The 25,924-nt window shown below is 37.9% G+C and overlaps 1 protein-coding gene across 1 annotated transcript in view; it reads left to right on the plus strand.

Moving 5' to 3' along the window:
- CNTNAP2 (contactin associated protein 2) overlaps positions 1–25,924 on the plus strand; it is a 1,021,111-nt gene that overhangs the window by 951,671 nt on the left and 43,516 nt on the right. The window contains exon 21 of the mRNA XM_050333690.1: positions 4,583–4,676. Coding sequence (XP_050189647.1) covers positions 4,583–4,676 — 94 coding nt within the window. The remainder of the gene's footprint in view (positions 1–4,582; positions 4,677–25,924) is intronic.

The following is a 25,924-nucleotide window of genomic DNA, read 5'->3' on the forward strand; positions in this document are numbered from 1 at the left end:
TTTTCTTTTGTACTGAAAAAATAAACAAATAAATATAATCACAATAATAAAAATATTGAAATGTTGTTTGTAAGGTTTTTTTCCTAACCTTTTAGGAGGGAAATAGTCATCTATATTTCACCAATACAAAGCTGTAATATGTCCTATTTGATTTTCAAAATCAACTTCCTGCTTTCTCCTACTGTGCTATACTGCTTGGGTACTTGGGAGGAGCTCAATCTAATCACCTGTCTGGTTATTATTTTCTTGGGGTCTCTTGCTTAGTCTATTCTAACTTCGTAGGCATTTTTGAGCAGAAACCTTAAGCATTACTATAGAACTTAGCAGAAAAAACCCTTGTCCAGGACTTGAGAAGCTTTTTCAAATAAGTCATAAATCACCATAATAATACAAAAGAGAAATACTAACATTGATCATGATGATTACACATCAGATTCTTTATCCTGCTATTACTGAAGTCAATAGCAAAACTGCATTGACTTCAGATGGTGTGAGATTATACCTTACAGCATATTATTCCATTTGATTTTGACAATATTTTTTTGTAAAGTGTCTTCACATAAAGAAAACCCTAAACTTTATAGAAGTGCACACACACAGACTGGACTGAAAATGATACAGATGTAGATATATCCACAGGGTGAATATAATGTATGCATATGTGTAGATACCTTTTTTTTCGCAAGACTCCTAAGGTGATGTAGGCCTTGTGTTTGTGCTTAGATTGATATGTCTGGTAATCTCAGAACTCCTGTCAAGATTAGTTTTATTATCTAAGTGAACAGTAATTTAAAAGAAATAACATTTTATTGAACTTCTGCTTAAATCCAAGCAACTTCAGATAAAGGCAGTCTGCCTTGGTGTGATGTGACTTGAGAACTGAAACTGCAAGTTCCTCAGAAACTGCCACCCACTTTCATCTGTGTAACACTCAAAGCCACACTGTGTAGTTATATTAAGCTCAAATGAAATTAATTAGTTTTTAAAGAAAAGTAGCTGTAATGAAAAATCTTAAATATAATTTTAAAACTGTAATTTAATACAAATTCATGACACCAATGTCTGCGTATGCAGAGGTTCTATTTAATTTTCATTAAATAATGTAATAAGTTTTTTCAAATATCATTTGACACTAGTAATTCCTTTTTTATTATGTGTCTTATATTAAACTGATAGGCTAGTATTTCATACTGAGACTGCAGGCTGGTCTGTTCCAGCTGCTTACACTAGAGCACCCACTGGATGGCAGTCACGTACAACCTTGGAAGGAATTCAGCACAGTACTTTAACTCACAGCCCTGTAAAGAAACCGTGGGTTCAGTGCCTCTGGGGAAAAAAAATTTCTTTTGTTAGATAATGCTAGTTTAATACAAAGACAAGCAAATAAAAGTGAGAGGACAGAAATTTCACTGTTCCCTGACTGTTGTTGTCTTGTGCTGCACCATTTCGTTCCAGGTGCCAGGATTAGAGAAGGGTGTAGCTCAAGGCTGGCTGCAGAAAGCAACACAGGTGTCCTCAATGGGAAAAGAAATGCCAGAGCTGGTAGTGAAGCAGAACCTGCCTCTATCACTGATCACAAATGCTTGCCCCAGAAAATCAGTATAAACAGTTTTTAAATAGAGATTTATTTTAACCAGGAACCAAAACAACCTAAAACTTCAGTCATCAAACCCTGGAAACAACCCACAGTCGAACCCATTTAAAATCTTTCTTTGGCTTCAGTGAGATCTGGAAAATACATGTGAGTGGATAGATTCAATTATTCATTCAGTACACGAGATCAGTTTAAAAAAATAAACCTTTGCAGTAAAGTGGCTGTACCTATTACAGCCAGCAATGTAACACAGCATTAGTCTCCTTGTTACAATCCCTGATTCCTGCCGCAGGATCTTTTGCCTCTGCACCACGATGGAATGCTCTGATATGGTGAAGTCTCAAGAGGAATCGAGGTCACTAGAAGAACTTTTTTTTTTTTGATTATTTTAATCTGGCCAATATTAATGTTAACTAGCCTGTTCCAAGGTGAGGAAAATTAGGGCCTTTCCACATCTTGAACACTAACTGAAGACAAAGGGAGTTTCATCACACTACAGCTAGTAGGCTTTGATATTCTATATTTGTCCTGTGAATGCTCATACAGGTTCATCGTTTAAATTGACTTTTCATTTTGATGTATGTCCTGCAGACAATTAGTGTACTCGGGTATAGGCAGTTTGTACAGTAGGCAGGGATGATTTTTGATTACTTGTTAATAGTTACTCTAATGGAGTAACACCTGGACAGATTAAAGATACCCACAATACATTGGTAAATTAAATCATAGATTGATAATTATTATTGTAATTTATTCTTATATTATCAGAATTATGATCATCTGATCAACACCACTGCTCAGATTCCAAATCACAATAAAAAGAAATATTTAAACATTGCTCCAGGTTGATTTTGGAAAAGGAAGAACATGAATGTTGGTGATGCTGATAGATACCAATGTACGTGGTAGTATGCCAGATTATTTTATAAGAGTTACTTCAGCTTATTTTAAGTCATATTTATAAAAGGAAAACCTAGGAGATGAATCCTGTGTATGTATCAGAAATAATTCCACTACATGCAAAGAAGTTACATGAGGTTAACCTCTTGGCATATGAGGCTGGACAATCAGGGGTTTGTGGATAAGTTTTCACCAGTCTTTTCCTGACACAGCTTTCTAAAACCCACACCTTTCATTTAATGATTTTAAAGGTAAATACCATGACAGATATGAGCCATTTCTATTTGTTTTATGAAATAAGAAAGGAATATTTTTTTCACCTGATATGCTTGCAGTTCCCATTGACAATCGATCTGACACTTGTAATGTTGGATGCTGGAACACATATTTCCCTTCCACCAGGCAAGCCAATAGCAAGCATTAACTGGAGTCTGTACTTAGTGGAATTAGCTATGGTTAAGGTTGAGATCTGTTTTGTATTTTAACCCTTTGTATTCACTTGACTACATCCTTTCAAAAATAGCTCTCTTCAATTTGAGTTTATATAACTCTAATTTCAGGTAAAACATGTATTTCTACTGTTTATTAAAAATATGAGGAAAACTGCTGAAGATACTCTGAACAAACAGAAACTTCTTAGTTTCTGAGTAAGAATATGGAACTATGGTTTTGGACATGTTCAACTCAAAATAATCAGTATGAATACTAGTTTGATCAATTAGAAATCAATTATGAACAGGACAACTTGCTAGATCTCTTTTGTGATCTGCAGAGACTATTTTTCTTCTCTGTGTACTATGTATATACACCTCTCTTGTAATTTTATGGGACATCACAAGAAACAGAGGACCCCTCTTCTCCAGTTATTATAGGGATTTGAGATTATTGCCTCTGCAGACTCATGACCCAGGGAGGCTTTTCAAGTACCTGAGCTCACAGTATTCTGGGGTAGTATGGGATTCAGCACTTCCTTCATTTCTCTGCTGCCATTCATTTGCTTTTAACCATTGAACTGAGCATTTGCAGTACCATTAAAGAAAAACAATCCACAGTAATAACATTTTTAAATTAGAAATATGACAGAAAAGTATGTGAAAATATTGTATGTCCTTTACTATTGCCATTTCTCCAGAATTACTTCTGCAGTCTATTGTACTCTGCAAAGCCTTAAATCACATATATGAGTTTCTATCCTGTTTTGTGACAAGGTAAGGCCAGAATAAAATAAACAATTGCTGTTATGTCCTATTTAAGCCTGTGTAATAAACACATAAACCTGAGAACATAAATAACAACAGCAATGATAAAAATTCACCCCAATTACCTTTATGAAATATGAACATCAAAACTCTATTAATCTATATTAAACTATCTTAATAGCACTATTACTAAGCATAAACAATTCATTTTATTATTCTCTTTCTCCACATTCTTCTGTTAAATAGCTAAAAACCAGGGGGAAATAATGTCAATGTAATGTGTCATATCGGGGACGATACATGTTTCCTATAAACTATTTAGCTAAGTTGATTACTCTTGAATTTATTTTTTAGGTTTCAGTAGGTGTCATCACCATCAAATAGCACAATATTTCCAACAAGAAAATAACAAACTTGAAGTGCAAAAAAGCATATCTTATTAATTTATGACTTTTCTGAAAGAAAAGGAGAATGCCTAACACCTGAATTAGTCTCGAATTCCCAGCTGTGTAAATCTGGAGTTAGCAGTAACATAGGTTCCAAATGGAAATCTGTTTCTATGGAAATAGTAATTTGTTTTATTGTTGATGCTGTTGTTATTTTTAGCAATTACATTGAAGCACACAAGCAAAACTGATGTGATTCTGCATCAATCAGAACAAAGAAAAATAAAATCCAATACCAGTATTCTCTAGGCCTTGGGAACTGTGGAGATGGCAGATATGGAAGAAAGGGTATTTACTGTTGGTTTTGCTTTATCAAAATGAAAACAGTGTATCAGACAGAGGTGTAAGTGATGGCATAAACTCCGTAAGGTAGACCTGATTCAGTAGCACTGTAGTAAGCAGATCAATTCAAAATACTCATGATTTCTTTTCTCTTTCTCCAGCTTGATCACTATCCTCCAACAAGTTACAGCCTGCCAGCCACATCTGACATTCAGTTCAATTCCCCAAAGGCACTGTTCCTAGGAAAAGTTATAGGTAAGTTTTCATTTTATACCTGGGACAATGACGTGTGTCCAGTAGGACACTTGCTGGACACGTCATTCTTGACCAGAAAGTGGCTACACTGGAGTCATACCTGAAGGAGGGGTTGTGTTCACCTGATAACATAGGCTGATGAGCACACAAATTAGTGATTATCTGCCATGGATTGAGAAAAAAAAAAAAAATATGGGCAAAGAGAGGCAACACCGTGTTTGTGAAGTTTCATTACCCTCTCAGTGTCAGGTGGAGGCAATACAAGGAAATTATTGAGACCACTGCTTCTACAAGGAGATATTGAAGTTATTTTGAATATTATTATTCACTGTGAAGTTATAGAGTGGCTCGTACGGTGCCTTTATCCACGCAGACAGCTTTCTTATCCCAGTGCATCCTCCTGTGGCATAACTGTCCCTCAGCACTCTGGCAAAACCACCACCCTCTCACAGTAAGGCTCACCAGTGAGGTCCTTTGGAAGTCTGTAACATCTCATCTGGATATTTTCTAAACCTTTTATGGACCTCATGGTTATTTCCCAGTGCAGCAGCTTCCTGGCAAGCTGCCCAGATGAACTCAAGAGGCAATACAGATGCATCTGAAACTGCCTTGGACTCATTTTTAGGCCATCCTACATGCCATTGCTTAATTTTTCTGCTACTGACATCTTACATGAATATCAAAGGTTACTCACTTCAAGAATCAATTATTCCCAACATTTACAACTTGTGAGGAGGGCTTTTCCCCCTCTTTTCTGAGACGAAGGGGTATTAATGTTATTTCTTCTAAGCACTTTGTACAGAGATGTGGTTGTTTAAATTGCAATGAGGTTTTAACCCAGAAAATTGTAAATTTTTCTTTTTTTATTGGTGTAAGATATTAATCTGTGAATCCCACACACTGATTTTTGAAGTGGAAAAGTATTTGACCACATACTTAATGTGCCTTTTTGAAGATACACTTTTCCGTTTGTTTTGTTTTTAAAAGTTAACATGTTGAGATTCTGTTAAACAGGAAATGAAAATCCTTTAAAATGTTTGGTCAGCAAGAGAGTCATGAACTATTTTCTGGTACTCTCCAAGTCAGTTCTGTTGAGAGTACAAAAGATGATGCAGTCTGACTTTGGTCAATATTTGGAAACAGGATGCATTCCCACCTCATCACACTTCATTAGAGCAGTTGGACTGGAGCTGACTGTCTGACTCAGACAGGCTCATGGCGTCTTCATACATTAACTCAAAGTGAGGAGACAGAGACTTCAGGCAGAGCCTTCAGAAGCTGAAATAACTGCAGGAAAGGAATGGGATTCCTGGCATTGAATACTTAATTTTTCTAATAGCATGGGATTATATTAGCACTTTGCAAATATGATTCTTTTGCTTTCTCCTCTCTGCTTATGTTACTGTCTTTGCAAATAAGACAAAAGAACAATAAGCAAAAGAACATATCGGTACCAAAAAAAAAAAAAATAAAGAAACACACAAAAAAACCTTTTATTCTTTCTACCAAAGAAAAATTGAACTTCTCTGCAGAGAGATGGATTTCCTGATGTAAAATTGTTGTGCAACTGACCATGTCTACCAATAAACTTCACTGTGCAACTCTCAGAGTGATGTTGAATGAGAGAAGAGCACAGTTAACACGGTTACCCAAGTGCAGCAGTTTGAAGGGCAAAGTAGACACAGAATTCGGTACCGTTAAACCTTCTAATTGTCCCATCATACTGAGTAGGCATATTTTAGTGGCCCAGAGGGATTAAAACCAACAGAAGATCAGGATACATAGATCAAATTACAATTTGTACCCACCTGCAATTACATTCTCTAAATGGGCAATATGGGAGTAGACTCCCATTTCACTGCTAGTCTGGCATCAGTTGCATTCAGGTTCTGTTGTTCCCATACGATGCAATTCTCATTTGTCATCAAAAAATGAATGCAAGACCCTATTTTTAAAGACAGATGGGTTTTTGAAAAGCACTCTGGAACAATCTTACTAAGAAACTGATCTTCTGTCTGTCTTATTTCCATTTTTATTAGTGTTATTTGCATAGGACCGGCTTCTGCCACAGATGCTCTTGCTGTGATAGATAGGTTTTTTGCTACCCATCAGAAATGATCCCTTGTGCAACACCTACCACAATGCAACATCACTTTCTGCTCTAGGTGTTACAACAATATAGCTGATTAATAAAATGTTGCCTCATAACCATTCATAACAGCAGGAGGGTCAAATCAGAAAACAACAACAAATAATTGAATTGCAGTTGTAAACAAGGAGAATTTCTTCTTTAAATTGAGGTGTTTTCTGCTTTCTTGAAATAATTTTTTAAAAATGCAGTTATTCACTGGCTTGGAGAACACTGATATAAAATAATTTTAGCCTTCTGGGAAATTGAAGATAAAGGTATTTAGTACATAATTCTTACTCAGGTAAAATGGATTATGATTTGAGGTGTGAAATAAAGCTGAAAGACACAAAGAATGAAAAATCCTGTTTTACATGCGTGTCTAGTAACAAAAATAATAGCACTAGAAAAATGCAGGATTTTATAAAAATGATAGAAAGGTAATTTTAATGTTTCAGGGAAGTTCTTTAATCTGTTTTTTAGATATATTTAGGCTTTAATGGTTGATACAGACAAGAAAAGAGGGGAAAGCTGGCTATCTGGATGACCAGCTCTAAAGAGAAAAAAAATAAAAATTAGACAACATGACAGGAATCTGCATTTTCATTTAGGCTGGAGCTTGAAGCTCATTACTAAGGTAGAATAGAGCAGAGGTTTGACTTTTCCATTAAGTGGAAAATTTCATTGGATGCAATACTCAGGTTTGTCTTCACATCCTTTTTGGAGACCTTTACTGTCATAGTCTGTACTTTATTACTAAAATTGGAGTATTTCTTTAGTTGTAATATGCGTTTATAAAGAATTGGCTTCATGTAATTAAAGATTACTTTTTGTAAAAGTATCATTCTGGTGAACAGAAATAATTTGAGAGTTTCTTAATAGGATATATGATTGAGCACTGAAACACCAAGAGCAGGCAAGAGCTGCTCTTGAGAAAGTGTCAGGGATGTAAGGGAAATGTGTTCCTTGTCTGTTTTTCATCTCCAGCAACCACTCCAAATTAAATTATATCTTTTCAGAAATACCTTAATATCCACTTGGAAACAATTGACATAATACAAGTCATTTATAACACAGGTTATCAATTTCAGAACTGACTGCTACCCCTGCAGCTAATCTCTGTAGGCTCCCTTTATAACTCTACCTCAAGCTAGTGGTCTTCAGGTACTTCCAGTAAGAGTAACCAAAAGGGACCTTTCAGGTCTCCCTTCCTTCTTACAAAACAGCTGCCGTCACTCTACAGCTAAAGAGTCATCCTAGAAATCAACCCCAGGGGCCTGGATTCTTTTCTCGAAAGGCAGTTTCCTTGAGATGGAGTGGTAGAAGGTCCATTTCTAGATGGGGGTTTTTCCTGGTGTTAATGTAAAGATGTTTTATTGTTTCCTGACTGGAGTTTCTTTGTTTCTTTACCGGGATGTGTGGTGAAAATATAATTGGCCAGGAGACATTTCTCTGGATTCACTGTGACATTCACCACCTTGCACAGATGGAAGGTAACACCATCTCACATCTAGAAAAGTAATTAGTTTCAAATGTGCAAAGGAGAGAACACAGAAATACTCCACAAAAAGTAGGAGATAAATGACATTGCTCACATGGCTTAGGGAAAGTATAGAAATGAGAACTGCTTTTTCTTTTTTTTTTTTGCATGGAACCCATCCACAAATAGCAACTGAATAGTAGGAGGCAAAATCTCAAAATCCTTTGAATTTCCAGCAGGTAAAATGGCAATTATTCCAAGAGGTAATAATTCTTTACTCCTAGAAAAGGTACTTTCTTTTCTATAGAACAAGCCTGGCAGTTTGATGCTTCAACACTTGGGGCTGAATAACAGCAATGACCTACAAATTCACCTGTTCATCTCATAATTCATCCTACCAAAGCCATCACACACTTTCAAAACCAGCTTTGGTGTTCCTGTTTACACAAAACTGCAGAGTTTTATCACTTAGAGGCTTTTTTTCATGCTGATGAGTGAACATTTCATCTCTTTGAGAAGATTAACCATCATTGAAAAGAGGGCTTTGATAGCCTTGATAAAAAAATTCTTTAAAGGACATACTCATAATTGGTGCTCAGTTTGAGTATGCTGCTAGACATTGACATCATCTGATGGGAAATTAATGTTAATAAAACAAAACATTGAACCAAAATACCAGTTTAGAATTAGATCTCTGATACTGTAAAGTACTTTGCTCAGCTCTCAAATTTGGATACTAGAAGATAGTGCAGAGCTGTAAATAGATCATGAATAATCTGAAAGTATTCTTCTGCTGCACATCTGTGACATGTATCTACTACTACTTCATGATCATAATGAGGTTAAAACTCCATTATATATGTTAGCAGTGTGGCAGTCAGAGCTCCAGAGCTTGAGCTCTGCTGCTCTTTCTTCATCTTACAGTGTAGACAGGCAGTCTGAGAGCTGGGTAGGTTAGCCTACTTTCACTGATAATGAGCAGAAAATAGCTAGCATGCAGAAAATTCATCCACTAACTTACTTCAAAGTAAATGCCTGCTGCTTCATTTCTGAGCACCAGTATTAACATTCAGTACTGTAATACTCAGTGAGAATACATATTGTCAAATAGGAGGAGCCCTCCTCCTACAGTAGATAGCAGTTGAATGTTAAAAACATGCTTTCCCCTGCATGAGTCACATATAAGTTCTCATACAAAAATATAATATCTGGACAATATTCCTTGTCCTGCTGCTCCTATATAATACTACCAGCCTGGTTGAAACAGCTCTGGGATTTAATATTGTCTGTCTCTCTGGTCTCAGATCTATCTGTCAGTAGCACACTCTTTGAAGTGTTTCAGGTGAAAGTGGAAATGTTCCACAGCTCTTCTAGTTAAAAACAGACCAAAGAAAAAGTAAATTTTTTTCCAGACCTTTGGTTTTGATCTATCTGGTTTCTCTGAGAAGTCCTACCTACAAGCCCCATTCAGAAAGGACTATTTTCCATCTACAGGTCTCCCATCCAAGGGACATGATAAACACTTTGAATTTCCAGAACTTCTAAGGCAGAAATGAGAGTAACCCAAGCGAATTTTATCTTTTGTTTGAGAACTGGAGAAACCAAGAACATCCATTGATGCCATTCGCCTCTCAGCACACATGCAGCATCTTCTTTCCATTTTTCAGAATATTGTGGGATTCAGCTGCTGCAGCATTGGCCAGCTGGCAGCTCCAGAGAGGCAGAAGGTAAACCCCAGACAAGCTGGACTAAATTAGCTGCTATGGTAATCACAATTGTCATAAGTATAACCAGCTCTGCTCTTCCAAAAATTAGCCAGAGTCATTTCCTCCCACAGACTTTTCATTCCCAACCTTCAGGTGATTCTCTGTCCCCCAGGTCCTGTCACATACTTTTTACTGGCAACTGCCTTTTCATTTCCTGTTGCACTATTCTGCGTGAGAAGACTTCACTGATTACTAGTCTTCAAACCTTCTGTGGGCACTCAACAACTCCAGAAGGTCAACCACCTTTTTTTCCTTATGGTCTTCTATCATGCATACCAGCCTGTAAGAGGATGCAGGAGTCTCCTAAATTCCTAAATTATTAAGTTCTTTCCCTTGTGCTTTAATATTACAACATTGTTTCATATAAATTGTTCTACAGTATCTCGCAGAGAAAATTATCCCATCCCTTTACAGTTCCTTCCAAAGTATGCATCCATTGGCTCTGGAAAAAAAAAAAAAAAAAAGAAAGAAAGAAAAAAGACAGACTGTAAGAACATTTAATTTAGTTAGTGCCATTCTGAACCGATTATTTGCACAAGTCTTATCTGACATTCAAAACCATGTGATAACGATATTTAAAAGTAATGGAATAAATTGAAAACCTAAACTTCAGTAATTAGAGTGACCTTTTCCTAACTTCCGTATTTTGTTGAGTTATACAATGTTTCCCTACCACAGGAAGACAGGAACTACATCACCTGTACAGTGTAATATCTGATACTAATCTATTTCAAATGCAGCTGCTTTAAAGGGTCAAAGAGAGGAACTGAACATGACAAGGACATCAATAAAACTTGCTGTTGGCCCCATAAAATTATAATGGCATAGATAGCAAAATCAAAGGGCTCAGAGCACCTTCAAGGCTTGTAAAATATATATTAAAAAAAAGTTGAAAGTAGAGCACCTTATAATTTTCTTCCAAGTATATTCAAAGGAAAAATAAAAATTTAGAAGTTCCCTAAGATAACAGAGTGAATTGACAAAAAATTCCCTTTATTAAGCCATGGCACAAGTCTTAAAATTTTGCATTATTTTACCTAACTTTGTCAACTTCTGCCCATGTTTGCAGACATAAAACATTTACATATAGTGTGAATATGCACTTTTTTTTTTAAATCAGAAATAGCTACAGAAATATCATTCTGACCAGACTGTTTGGGCTGAGGGTGCAGAGTATTTACAGGCCATTGCTTGTCAGGACAGGTAAAGAAATTATGCCTAATTGAAAACTCATTCATTGTTTGACAACTGAAAAAAAGCTCGGGTTTTATCTGACACTTGTAAAAAAATATCGTGTAGCCTGACCAAAATATTGCAATTGAAACTCTCATCTTTGGCTGGATGTTTATAATCTCTCAAAAAATTGTGTACCATGTCCATGGTCTGACTTAGAGAGGTTGTCAGACAGATAAGTGACCTGCGTCCCATGTTTTAGAAAATCACTGGGATCAAGTCAACCCTTTCCCTCCACAGCTGTACTAGTTTTCATTCCCATCATTAATAATATAAAGGGACCTGTGTCCTCTTCTGATCTGCAATGGCCTCTTATGCCAGAAGCACCAGAGATGTCCTAGAACCTGGAGAAAAGTTGCTTAGATTGCTGGAGAACCTGGGAAGAGCAAGGGTTGTGAGAGTTTCTGGAGTAGGAACTAGATAGGCATTTCATGGTACGTGCTACCATGCCAGAAATAATAAACCTCTAAAAGGAGTGTAGGATAGGACCATGGATACAAGCAAAGTACTGTCCTAATGCACCTTTGCACACTGGGGCTCAGAGCTGCCTTAGGTCTGGACAGGTTTCATTCTCTCAGAGAAGCCTGGGCTTGTCCAGGTGGTTTTAAGCTGTCCAGATTTTTAGTATGAAATTTATCTCGGTTCAAAGGCTCAACACAATCTTTGCACTACTAAAATCTGCTTTGATCTGCAGACTTAAGTAGATCTTATACAGAATGTAAAGTAAGTCTATATCGCAGTGCTGCTGTTTGCAGAAGAAAAAGTAACCTGTTCTGCAAAAGTATATTCAAGACATGGTAAAATAAACATGTTCCTCAAACAATGTTAAGTAATGAATAAATGTGAAGATAACATAGTCTTTTTGTAGAACCTTTTATAGAACTGTAAATTCATAGGCTAAATTATTTGTGGTGGATAATTTGCTGAACTCTCACTATCAAAAAAAAAAAAGAATACTGCTTAGCCAGACCTTTGACTGTAGGCTACTTTGCATTTATTTTAAAATAAATACTCTCATTATTTAATTTACAGCACCAAAATCTGACTCCTGACATATTTCCAAGTGTTTCTGCCTAGAGGATTTTAAAGTTATATATATGCTCTTTAAATAAGCCCTTTCTGATAGGTACAGTAATGTATTGTCCATTTGCATATTTCAGGGAACATTTAAACGCTATTAGTTGTCATGAACATGAGAAGGAACTAATTCAAAAGATTGATTGTGTAATTTCCACTGGCTTCAGCTACATTCATACTATAGATAACAACACGCAGTTGTATCAGTGACCTCTCTTAAAATTTGCCCTAGCCAGACAGCCTATACCACTCAGCAAAAACTGGTTGTCCCTGGTTATTTGCATGGTGTTACTGTGTGCTTAGGAGGAAGATACAGAGAAGCAGTCACCCCAAACCCAGCATTGCTGCTTGCTGCTGACTCAAACAGTCACCAGTAACGAGTTACAAATATGCACTCTATTTAGATTTTTGCACCACCTGTGTTTTTCACGTGCCGTTTTATATATGGTGAAACATATTTTGGCTAAGTTTCAGACTGACACAGTTTCAGGCTGAAACATGTCAGTCAGTCATGAAAGAGGGGAAGAAAGAATCTTGCCCCTTGTTGAAGGGAGAAGTTTTATATCTAAGGAAATTAAACAAATTGTTTGAATTTAGTAATTCAGATTGTTTTCTGGATCAGAAATAGTAGAAGACATTTTGGAGGTTAAGATGGAAAATTACCTGAACCCTCACAAGTTTTCAGTTTTACTATAACAGCTAAAATTTTTCACCAAGACACAGGGTCTGAAAAGGCATATATGGTGGAAGATGATGCTGATTCTGTGAAAGAAAGTATTTTTGATGGTGTGCTATTTGCTGAAGGTTTTGAAATTGTTCCATCATAGTTTTTTTTCTTCTTTTTTTTGTTTGGTCTTAAGATATGGCATCTTATTTAAATGTTTTTTTAAAAAAATTTAGAAGCTTCAAGGCTGTTTTATAGTACTAAGGATAGGATAGGATAGGATAGGACAGGATAGGATAGGATAGGACAGGACAGGACAGGACTAGGGACAGCATGGTTTTTAAATAGTTTCCTGAACAGTGACAGTCAATGTCACTAATGGCTTCTCTTTCTCCAGCTTGGTTGTTTATTCTGGTATAAATCTGACATATTAGTAGCAGTATTATGCCATTGACCATGACAGTCACTGATCCTTAGATTTAGATGCCATAATAAAACTCTATTTAATCTGCAGTATGGTGACTAGTTCATAAACACCTCATTTAAATACAACAGGAATAAACTCACAAGTTTACAACTTTCTCATGAGACTCTTTGCAATACAGGAGATAATGTGACTGATGAAGCTAGGAATAGACTACTATTTCTGTATCAGTTAGTCCAGGAATTAGAGACTTTCTTTACATTTTTCATAGGTAACATCTGAAGTTTTCCTCTAATTTAAATGTAGACAAAAATACGCATTTAATTAGATAGTAGCCAAATTTGACTTCCTGGCACCACAGGATGAGAGTTAAAGGTTGTGAAGGACATGCAAAGGCTACCAAATAACCCATCCTCTATATGTGAACAGCATATGGAACATATGGGAAAAACCAGCAGTGTATCAGTGGCTGAAACTGATCTGAGTTTAGATGTACAGAAGTGTACTAGTGACTGCAAAAGCTACAAGGGAAATAGAGGGACATGGACTTCAAATACAGCTTCTTAAATTGTTTTACTTTCTCTTAGGTAAGCCCAAACATCACTTTGCATGCAGCAAAGGAACTGACATCATCATTTCACAAGGCACACGACCTTGACGGGTTTCTACGCCAGAATGAGAAGGCAGTATTTTTAAGCAATGTCGTAGCTTTAAGTCAGCTGAAGCAAATAGCATTTTAAACTGGCATACTTTCCAATGCTTCCTTTACCTTGAGAAAGAAGCCTATGCAGCAGCTCTCCATTAAGCTCCTGCGAGCTTGCAGGAATCCACAGATTTCTCTCCATTAATGCGTGGAGCATATCTTAGCTGCTTGGGTCTGTTATCTTGACTTTGCAATAGTGTCCCTCCAGGGATGAAGGAGTGCCTGGCTGGTAGCTCAGTTTGCATTGCTTCTGGTACCTGGGTATTGCCTATGGTGTGCCACATCCTTTCTGCTGAGGAATGCACTGAAACCCTTGCACTGAATTTATGAATGACCTTTTTTGTTGGAATTAGAATAATAGGCTGCACCCTGTCCTCATATAGGAAAATAAAATCAATGGGAAATGTTAAGAGATGCATTGCATTTTCACTTTATTCTGAGGGGATCAGAGAGGGAGTGGAGAACAGGAAAAGTGGGACATGATGAGTTTGACAGACATCCAGCTTGTGTTCAGACCTGGATCTCTCCTCTTTCTTGTTTCCTTCAAGAATCAAGAATTATCTAGTAAGGTGTTTATCACAGTGTTGATTTAGCTTTCTTCAGAGTAAAAGAAATTTGGGGAGTTTTTCTCATACACATACTTGCTATAGGCTTCTTGCTTAGACCATATCTCCCTTCTCCTCCCACCCTCCTCTGACTCCCCTTACTACCCTCCCTCCTTCCCTCTAGCTCCAGGTCATGTATAAATTTGCATCAGGCAGATTTTATCTCAGCAATACTCAACTCAGGCTGCACCCTGTTCCTGCAGCTGGATTCAGAGTGCCGTGTCTCTGCTGCTCTGGACCCAGCTCCTTCTCCTCTCTGCTCTTACACATTTCAGTAGCCCTCAGGCTCCCAGGCACCCAAAACTGTGGTGTGATCTGTAAAGCATGGCTGAGAGCTGCAGGTCAGCTATCTCCAGGCTCTTGGCAGGAGCAAATGCTCTTCTTCTTTTCTACCAGAACTCAGATGGAAGTTGTCGAACATGTCTATGCTTTGAAAAATAAGTAGCAATTATTATCAACTGGTTAAACAAATTTCTTTCTGTGAGAATTAAGCAGCAGGGGTGTTTTCTGAATATCAAGTTCTTAATTGTGAATTTGGGTAAATGTCTCTAGAGGGGGAAAAAGAGGAAGAGCCAAAGGAACTGAGGTGTGGCATGGGAGAAGCTGTGAGAAAAACAGATGTAGGGAACAAAACAGTGGTGACAAATCAACAGTGCTGATGAGCTAGAAAGCTGGCTGATGCCAGAATGCCTGTGATCAAACAGGCATGTCCTGCTCTTGTGGTGCCAGATTGGAGGAATGTACAGCTTGGGAAATGGCACTTGATCAGCTGTCCATGGGAGGTACCAATTTTTCCTGTTTCTTTGAGTTGTTCTTACTGCCTGACCATGAGCCAAACAAGTGAGCAAATACATCTTTACCTCACCCATCTGCTTCTTAATTATTGTGGATTGGCTTCTGTTCCCTAACAAAGTCAGATCTGTCAAAATGCACAGCAACTGTCCAGGCTGAGCATATGACAATCTGGCTTCAGCCTGTGCTGCTTTCACAGATCTCAAACTGAGGACTACAGGGTTTGGGCTGGCACATTTTCATCCTCTTGGACTTCCAGTCATACTAATTCAGTGTAATGGACACAACTAGCAACACATTGCTCTCCCTCTCCATATGCAAGGACAAGTTGATGAACAGGATGGTGTGATCACTGCTATGTGATCACTGCTACCCTTGCAGTGACCTCTTCAATTTGAGCAGCTGCCAGAAATCCTCAGCTCCAACCAACAACCTCACTGCTATTTAACTGGTTAACAAATAAATCAGCCAGCCTTCTAAGGCAAACACACCAACTTGTCATGGATTTTCTGAGACAAAGGACAGGGTCCTCCTACATCCCAAACTCTTGCAATCTCAGTCTAGGCTTCCCCTTTATTATCTAGACTGTTATCTGAATCAAACTCTTTCTGTTATTAACTAACTGGAGACAGGGAGGAAAGAAATGAAAAAAATACTGATTTAAATATTTTCTAGTTTTCAGATGGGCTCATCTGCAAAAATCCCGAGTTGTTCTGTTCTTTTTTTAAGGGATATTGGGGATTTCTTGTTGCCAGTACTCAGCTCCTCTTGCAGAGTTTGGTGCTGAGCGTGCTTAAATACAGCCTTTTACAACTGTCCATGTAAAGGGTTTCCACAAAGGTGTACCTACCTGCTTGGCAGCTGCTGAAAGAGACAAATTACTTTTACAGGTCACCTATCACATTCCATTTTTCCAGCTCTTCTTCTGACTCGCATCCACTCAGCAGCCCAGCAGATACTCCGTGCAGGTTGCTGGTCATTCAGAAATCCAGGACAACTCACCACTGTGCCTGTGAAATTAAACTCAGCTTTGCACAGGCCATGAACTGGAATATGTTGTGGCTACACTGACAGACGCACAGCTAAATGTTATGCCCAGTAAATTCAGCATACCCAGAATATTTCAGCCTCGCTGTACATCTGTTGATGTGTCAGACTAGACGTTCTCTGTGCATTTTAATGCTGTCAGACGTTTGAGCGTCACAAACCTTGCTGTTATAGTGGAACTACCAGCAATATTTAAAGTATCGCTTTTTACCAGTTTCAGAGTGGGGGGAAGTATGGGTAGAAAGAGAAGTGAAGATTTTTTAGGGCAAAACAATCATTAAATATTTGTTTTTCCTCAGCTTAAATCAAGCTGTTTTATCAGTAATAGTGTATTAAAGAAAGGAGGAAACCATCTTCTTGCCCCACCACAGTCTACCAATCCACAAGATCCAGAGGCCTTAGCCAGCCCTGTGATGCTTAAAGCCTCAAAGAAAATCATTTGTTCTACGTGCTTGATCTCCGTGATTTGAAAATATCTGAAAGCAACAGTGTTACTAGCATAAAAACCCTGACCAAAAACAAACAAACAAACAAAACAAACAAAAAAACAGAGAGGTGCTGGGAAACTGGTAGATATTTAAAAAGAGTAAAAGATATAACTGATGATAATATTTTCAATAAAACAGGAAAGAAGGAAACAACTGAAATGAGAATAAAGAGGATGTGGAAAAACAGTGGTGAAAGAGGAGGATGGGGAGAAAAGACTGAATGGGAAACCATAATAGATAGGTGGTGACCTCTATCACATAGCCAGCACCAAATACTCAAACTTAATGAGACATGGGAGGCCAAATATTTAGTAAAACATCATAAGGTTTACTCCAGATAAACCCTCAAATTAAACTTAAAATCTGTATTTCTTAAGCTGACTTAGCAAAAACCTCTGCACATTTTATGGAGAGCTTTTTGCTGTGATTCTTCATGTCTTGGAGTTTTTCATCTAATATTAATTCTCTGGTGTCCTTCTCTTAGTCATACTGCAAATGATTTAGCACCCTAGGACAGCAAGGCTTCTCTGCTCTAATAATTTAACGTATGTGCATTTTGTGACTAAAACCTACTTAACACATTAATCTTGAAGAGTCTCAATATTAATCATTAGTCTTAGTCTTAAAGAGGTTGGGGTTTATGTGGTTATTTTTATAGCTTTCAATATAAATATATAAGCTCTAATATATAAGCTAGAAATAATTTCAAATACAATTATAACAAGCATATTGTAGAAAGAAACTGATTTCCTCCTAGAATGTGTGCATGCATTCAGTTTATTAACACTGCATCTTCTTTATCAATTCAAATACTATTTCTCATTTTGCAGTGAAATCTTATCTGAATATTCTTCCATTCCAGAGATTTTACAGTTCATGCATTTCTGTATGTATTAATTAAATATCTTATTTTCTAGCTGGGTCTCTGATTTGGATCTAATGTTTTGCCATCTTATTCAATATTACCCTTTTGACAGGAAAGAATAAATTCACTCCTTGGAGAAGGGAATAATGTCTTTAATTATCTAATTTTCATAATCCTTTATCACTTTTTACACTCAGTGCATTGTTTTAGAAATTGAAAAGGCATTAATAAAATCACAAAATGGTTTGGGTTGGAAAGAACCCCAAAGACCACCTAGTTCCAACCTCCCTTCCATGGACAAGGACACCTTCCACTTAGACCAGGCTGCTCAAAGCCCCGTCCAGCCTGGCCTTGAGCACTGCCAGAGATAGGGTATCCAGAACTTCTCTGGACAACCTGTTCCAGTGCCTCACCACCCTCACAGTCAAGAACTCCTTCCTGATACCCAATCTAAATCTCCCTTCTTTCAGTTAGAAGCCGTTCCCCCTTGTCCTGTCTCTACATTCCCTTGTAAAAAGTCCCTCTCCAGCTCTCTCACAGGCCCCCTTCAGGTACCAGGAGGCTGCTCTAAAGTCTCCCCACAGCCTTCTCTTTTCCAGGCTGTACAACCCCAACTCTCTCAGTCTGTCTTCAAAGGAGAGGTACTCCAGCCTTCTGAGCATCTTCATGGTCCTCTCCTGGACTCAATCCAAGAGGTCCATGTATTATTGAGGGCCTCAATCCAAGGAAAAATAAATCAGCAAGAAATAAATCTCTTCATGATGTGGAGCTGTGGCATTTCTATTCTTGCCAATAGACCTCAGGCATTACAAATGAAGTGGACTGTGCTCATATTGTCTTCATATTGTAGAATGCCAACCAGAGGTGTTTCTGTTCTGTAAATTTTATCTGGACAGTCAGGAAGTGTTTGGAAGAATATTTGTATTTCCTGGGTTGTCATTTCATTACCTCCCCCATTGCTTCTGCTCTTGGACAATAGTTTAGTTTTTTCCCTCATCAGCAATGTGAATTATTTTTTGTGTGTGTGAAACATCCATAATAAAAGCTCCTTGCGTTTGCACAGACCCCTGCATTACTGTAGGACAGTTGACCTCTGGTCTGGTTTTGAGTCATGGCAAATGTTGCTCTTCCTTACACTCTGAGACATTGTATCAGTGCTATTTTGAGTGGTCCACAGCCTGATCAGCATTTGACATAAAAATAGATACTTTTTCACAGTTTTGTGTCCCCTACACATTCATCTATTGGTTTTACTTTCCTGCTTTCCTGCTGTACAACTGGGGCATGACCCATGCAACAGTATAATCCAAGCCTCCCTGGTTACAACTTTGTTTTGCAAAGCCCTTTAATCAGGCTGTTTAGGGGGCTTTCAAAGGCTTCTTGAAATATCCCCATGATCAGCTATCTGTCCTGATAAACTTGTTACAGAGGCAGCATATGTTCAATAGGATGGAAACAGACAGTGCTGGAGACTCTCCTGGCAGGATTTGAAGGCAGTTGTGCAGCGCATTCGTGGTGTTAGATGCTAAGAATGATGTAGTGGAAAATAAAGCAGTCTGCTAGTTTGGAATCTGAGATCCAGAGTTTTAGAAACCATTCAAAACAGCACAATGCCATTTGTTGCTGCACAAACCTGCAGTAGTAACAAGACAATAGCAGCAGTAGCCTTCCGACTGACCATGCAAACACGCTTGGTAAGCATCCATTGTAGGCATCCTTCCATTCCAAATATGTTCTACATTGTCAGTCTTGGAGATAAATTCTTCCTAAACAGGATATCAAACAGTTATTTTTAATCAGTGCTTCAGTGCAATAAAACTCAAGATTTTTTATAAACTTTTAATTGGGAGGAACATTTTGTTTCTGCACTTTTCAATATACTGCATAGACAGAGATCCCTGGAGTTCAGTTTTTCTGACTCAAGACAGGAAATTATGCAGCAAACTCCTGTCTTACTGCCAAATGTGTTTCTTTTTATGAACTATGCATACATATTATAGATACACCTTTCTTATCTCTTTTATCTTCTATTTATAGAGACAACCTGGTTTACAGTTTTAAAGAGTAAAATCCTTTTTAAGCAGAGCAACAAAGCTCTTGTGTGAGTTGCTTGAGCAATGTTGACCTTTGCAAACAGTCTCCAGTCCTTGGGTAGATAATTAGGCATGTCTTTCCATCAGGAGGGGCAAACTTCTCAGGACTCAGCAGTCTGCAAAGGTGCTTGAAACACCAGGAAACAAGAGATTTACCTCTGATGCACTGCTACAGAACAAAGGCAAATAATAGCAAAAGAAATTTAGTGTACTGATTTACTTTAGCTCATGAAAATTATTGTCAGGCAAATAAAAATAGGAAGTGTGTGTATATAATCACTATCACATTAATCTGTTCCCTATAACAGATAATGGCTGCTACTTTCCTTTTATCTCTTGAAAAATCTGTTCTCTGACGTACTAGTACCCCATAGAAGGGAAACGTAGTGTTGTAGAGACAAAACTGCACTGATTGATTACCCTGAATTCACTGATTTGCAGAACAGCAAACTGAACAGGTGCTGGAGTGAAAAAACAAGTGGCTTCCTAGCAGGCAATGACAAGCTGACTTTTCAGTCTTGCAGCAGACTTCTGGAAGTTCATTTTGGGAAGTAATTATTGCCATTTGGATCACCATATCTCAGTAATTAAGATGTGAATTTCATTCTCAATTGGATCTGTCTTTGGTATTTTCAATGTGGAGTCAGTGACTATTGACATTATTGTTGTCTGGATAAAATATATTCTAAACCTCATGGTATATTTGTTTTGTTAATAATTGTTATTTTCAATTTTTTCTCATTGGATGATAAATAACACATCAGCTTTCAGCCATGGCATTAACCCAGTTTTAGAGTCCTGATAAGTGCATGAAAATTTCAAACTAAGGCCCCTTATTCTGTAAATACTGAAAGTAAATTGGATCTGTATTGTAAAGCCTACTAACCTAGCAATGATCCAGAAAATCTAAAAGCCATACAATAAAATCATTGTAATCTGTAATCGGTTTGCTTTGCTTATAAAGAAACAAGTTATTTTTTGACACTGAGGGGGTGCCAGGAAATTCTTCTAGCCAAGCAAATCATATCTGTTTCCCGAATTAAATTGTAAATTCTGAAAGAGCTGCGTAAGCACACCACTCACTCCAAACAACCACTGACCGTATATTCAGAAGGGCATTGGCTGAAGGTAAAGTAAAAATGTGTAAAACCTGTTTTTTGGGTTTCTACTCATTATCTTTGCTGTCAAGAATAAAGTCCAGTAACAGCCTTTCTTCTTCTGGGGAGACCAGAAACAATCTTGCTTCCAAATAACCCAAAAGCTCAGGTAACTGCCCTAGAGCTGCACTCATTTCAGAGAGGGACCTTCACCAAAGGCTGTGTGCAACAAAGGCATCACCAACAGAATGACTACCAGGCTAGCAGTCCCTCTAAAAAGAGTGGAATAGTTGACACTTTGGCAAGAATAACTATGTGGAATGAATATCCTGAGATCTTCAAAGTGATTTATATACAAAAGGCCTTCCAGGTGCTTTTGCTGGCACTAAACACCTCCTTTCCGGAGGACAAAAGAGTCACCTCTTTCACTTATGGCCTTGTCCTTCAACAACATAATAGCTTTTATGCTTGTAGTCTTCATTTCCTAACATACAGAGGAAGAGCAAGAGTGACACAAACTCTTTCTACAATTGTTCCATAACTATTTGCATTTATTTGAGAGGGTATAGGGCAATCTGACATTTCCAGTTGACATGAAGGAATAGAAGCACACAAACCCCTCTCTTACCATCATAGCAATGAACTGATCTATCACAGCCTCTGGGCCTCTTGTACCATAGTTATTATGCCAACCTTATTGTCCAGGTGTTTACCCTTGAAACAGGAAAAAGAGACTACTACTTTTTCCCTGTTTGCTGAACTTTAAGTTTACAGTTCCTTCAGTGGCTAACACACATAATCGAGTGAGTGTTTAAGGTGTATCTTTCATGTTGATGACTAGCTTAATCCCTAAAATTTAGAACCAGGTTGGAGAGCAAGCCTAGAGGGAGGGTAACATGCATATCCTCCTAATCTGTCTCTGTATTTCAGTGATGAAGTTCTTTGAAGATCTGAAACAAAGTACTGGAAAACCTCCATTTAAAATGTTTTAGCTAAATCACAATCCCATTATATTCTCTTTAGAATGTTCACAGGTTGTAGGTCAGAAAGTTCCTTTCAGAGTTTTTTTCCTGGTACCAAGTATGTTTCATTTACTACTGAAACTGTCCTCAGTATACCAAGAGCAATATCATTTGGCCACATGTTTCAGTATATTCACACTCACCCCCTCATCCACAAAATTAGCCTTCAACCTACAGTTCTTGTTTTTGGAACAACCATGTGCAAAAAAAGTTAAAAAAATCAGTGACAGTTTGCTCAAGATTTCCATGAGAACACAACCATTTCCCTTATGACTTCTAAAAGGAATCTCCCTGAAGGTGATTTTATTATTTAGGATCACCTCTCTTAACACAAACTCAATTGCCGTATTAAAACTCTGTTTACTAAGATGATTCACTGCTGATCCAATACTGGTGTTTAAAATGATTGATGAGTTTTCTTGTTTAATTTATGAAACAATTCCTGTAGGCATATGCCACATGTCATGCAGAAAGATGTTTCCCTTAAAAATGTTTTCCAGTGGTTTTTTTGTCTTTGTTCCTCATTCCCAGACTATCTCCCCACATAGTAAAAAGAAATATTTATTAAAAGAAATTTATTAAAAGAAATGTTACTCAATCACCACCTGGTCCTAGAGTAAAAATGGGGCTGCAGACCTCAGAAAATATGTTTTCCAGGGAAGCCTAAAGCACAGGAACACAAGGACACCCCAGCTGCTTGGTTGCCCTTTGTGAAAGCTTCACCCAGGTTGCAGTAAGCTTTGAATAAGCCTTGTTACACTGCTGAAAATTACTTTTTTGCAATCAGATATCATGGTAGTAAATATGGTAAAGGTATTCATCTCTATTAAATATCCTGAGGCTGCTCCTTATATTTCAGCCAAAGGCTGAGACTTTCAATTCAATATGCTATAATTTGGTATTTTAACTTAATAGTAAAGCATCACTGTCTGTTTTCATTCAATGAAGTGAAAAAAAGACAATGTTTCTGTTTTTTCCTTGTCGCAAAAGAGCTTAAGTCTCAACTATGGTATTGACCCCAGTATTACTTGGGCTCGCTGTGTAGCTTTTCTATTGTCAGTTTTAACAAATCTCCTTATTTTTTCTAGCTTTCTGTACCTGTAAGAGTAAAAAATAACGGCAATATTCTCGGAATTTAAGTCAGTGTTTTTCTTTTATTCAATGATAGTAAATGTGCTAAGTGAACATTCTTATCCCCATTTAGAGGTGACTAGTTCAAGTGACTTGCCTTGCCTCAAACTACTTGATCATTTGGTAGTTGAAAAAAACAATTCCAGCTCTAGTAGGCAGATGGCACTGACTATGTTTGGTACTGTGTGGAGCTAGAGGGAGCAATCTGGAGGTGCCTTCAGAAGGACAGCTTAAAAGGGAAGCCAGTGGGGCCTTTGCCCTTTGGCATCAGTTGAATTTGCATTCAGCATAAAGGAGTGTGATTGCAGAACTTTTCAGGAGGAGGGAGGGCTGTATAACTTCAAACATTCCTCTGCAGATGTCTTTCAATCATATTTCCATAAATAGTTGAGGCATCTTATCTCAGGCATGGCACATGGGATAGTAGAAAATTTGCACACTCCAACCAAGCAAGCAATAAACATTCATGTAATGAGCTAGCTAGAGACAGGTATTGATGTTCCAATAACATCGAAGAGGTGCCAAAAATAATACTGAAAGCAAGGTCATATTGCTCACAATCAAACACTTTATGGAAAAGCTGAACATGCCTCTGGAACTGAAAGACAACATCAGGTGATTACAGGGTACTCATCATTTAATAATGACAGGAGCATTTCGTGAAATGACTAAGCACTTGTGGTGAGTCCCAAAAATAATTCCACTCCCTTCAATTAGAGCAGCCATCAGTTTAAATATAGATTTCAGAGGGAGTGAGAGGGAACCTAGCTAGCTAGCATCAGAAAACTCTAAAGCTTGTACCAAAGAACGACTTAAAAACCATGCAAAGTGGAACAGCAACTGTAATATAACACAATATACCTCCTTGGGTCACTTCTTCTAACCATTAGTCTGCTATACCTTTAAAAACTGCTGACAGACATTTCTTGATATGCCTTTCTTGGCTCAGTTAAAGAACTCTGCAGCTCTTTGTATCTTCTTAGGTAGCTTCTAATATTCTAATCTTCTAAGCTTATGATCCATGACTTACTTCCACTAAGCACATGCTGTATTGTGGAATTCTAATTTCATTGATTCAAATTGACATGAAGATACACGTACCTTTCTAAAATACAGTTATATAGTTTGACCAAACTTGTACTCGAAGTCTGAAATTTGAAATTTATTTAAGGAAACATTTTTAACTATTAATTTATTTGAAGATTTCATGTGTTTACTTACTCACTCTTTCATTTATTTTTTACTTACAGATTTCCGCAATGTTTCTTCCAATTCTTTTATGAAAAGTGATATCAGGCTATTTACCCAATATGATTTTTTTAAAACTAATTTTCAGGTTTTTTTGAAAGGATCTAAGAAATATTCCAGTCTTCCGTAACTCCATTACCTAAAGATCTATGAAATGCTGTAGGTAGAGCAATCTCTTCAACTTAGACCCAGAAGTTCTTAGAAAACGCTATTGTATAGATTCATATAAGCATAGAATACAAAATCATAGAATCACCTGGATTAGAAGGGATCTTAAAGATCATCTAGTTCCAGCCTCCCTACCATGAACAGAGATTTCTTCTACTAGACCAGGTTGGTCAAAGCCCCATCCAACCTGACCTTGAACACTGCCAGGGATGGGGCATCCACGACTTCTCTGGACAACCTGTTCCAGTGCCTTACCACCCTCACAATAAAGAATTTCTTTCTAATATCTAAACTTACTCTCTTTCAGTTTGAAGCCCGGTCCTCCCCTTGTCCTGTCACTACGTGCTCGTATAAAAAGTCTCTCTCCATCATTCTTGTAGGCTCTCTTCAAGTACTGGAAGACTGCAATAAGGTCACACCAAAGCCTTCTCTTTTCCAGGCTGAACAAACACCATTCCCTCAGCCTTTCCTCATAGGAGAGTTGCTCCACCCCTCTAATCATGTTGGTAGACCTAGTCTGGACTCAGTACAAGAGGTCAGTGTCCTTCCTATGTTGGGGACATAGGACAGTGCTAGACACAGTACTCCAGGTGGGATCTCATGAAAACAGGTAAGAGAGGGAGAATCACCTCTCTCAATCTGCTGGCCACACTACTCTTGATGCAGCCCAGGAAGAACTTGGTTTTCTGTCCTGTGAGTACGTACTGCTGGCTCACCTCCAGTCTCTGATCCACCAGCACTCCCTGTTTGTTCTGGGCAGAGCTGTTCTAGATCTGTTCATCCCCTAGCCTGTATTGATACCAAGGGTTACCCTGACCCGGGTGCAGCACTTTGAATTTGTTCTTGTTAAACCTTGTGAGATTCCCATAGGCCCACTTCTCGAGCTTGTCCAGATCCCTCTGGATGGCATCCCATCCGTCAGGTGTGTTAACTACACCACTCTGCTTGGTATCATCTGCAAATTTGCTGAGGATGCACTTGATCCCTTCATCTATATCATTAATGAAGATATTAAATAACACCGGTCCCAGTACTGAACCCTGATGTATGGGTTTGATTCTATTTGTCATTTTTTCCTGATTAAAAGGAATTGTCACATCCTCATATGGTACAAGCATAAAGTGTGGAACCTTGTTCTTTGCGATTCAAGCTATTTTTAAACATCCACTTCCATCCATGGATTTCTTCCTTTCTCTCCTCCCTCTCACTGCTGTTCA

Source organism: Myiozetetes cayanensis, unplaced genomic scaffold (assembly GCF_022539395.1).
Source record: "Myiozetetes cayanensis isolate MyiCay16 unplaced genomic scaffold, myiCay2020 scf1, whole genome shotgun sequence".
NCBI classification, from domain to species: domain Eukaryota; kingdom Metazoa; phylum Chordata; class Aves; order Passeriformes; family Tyrannidae; genus Myiozetetes; species Myiozetetes cayanensis.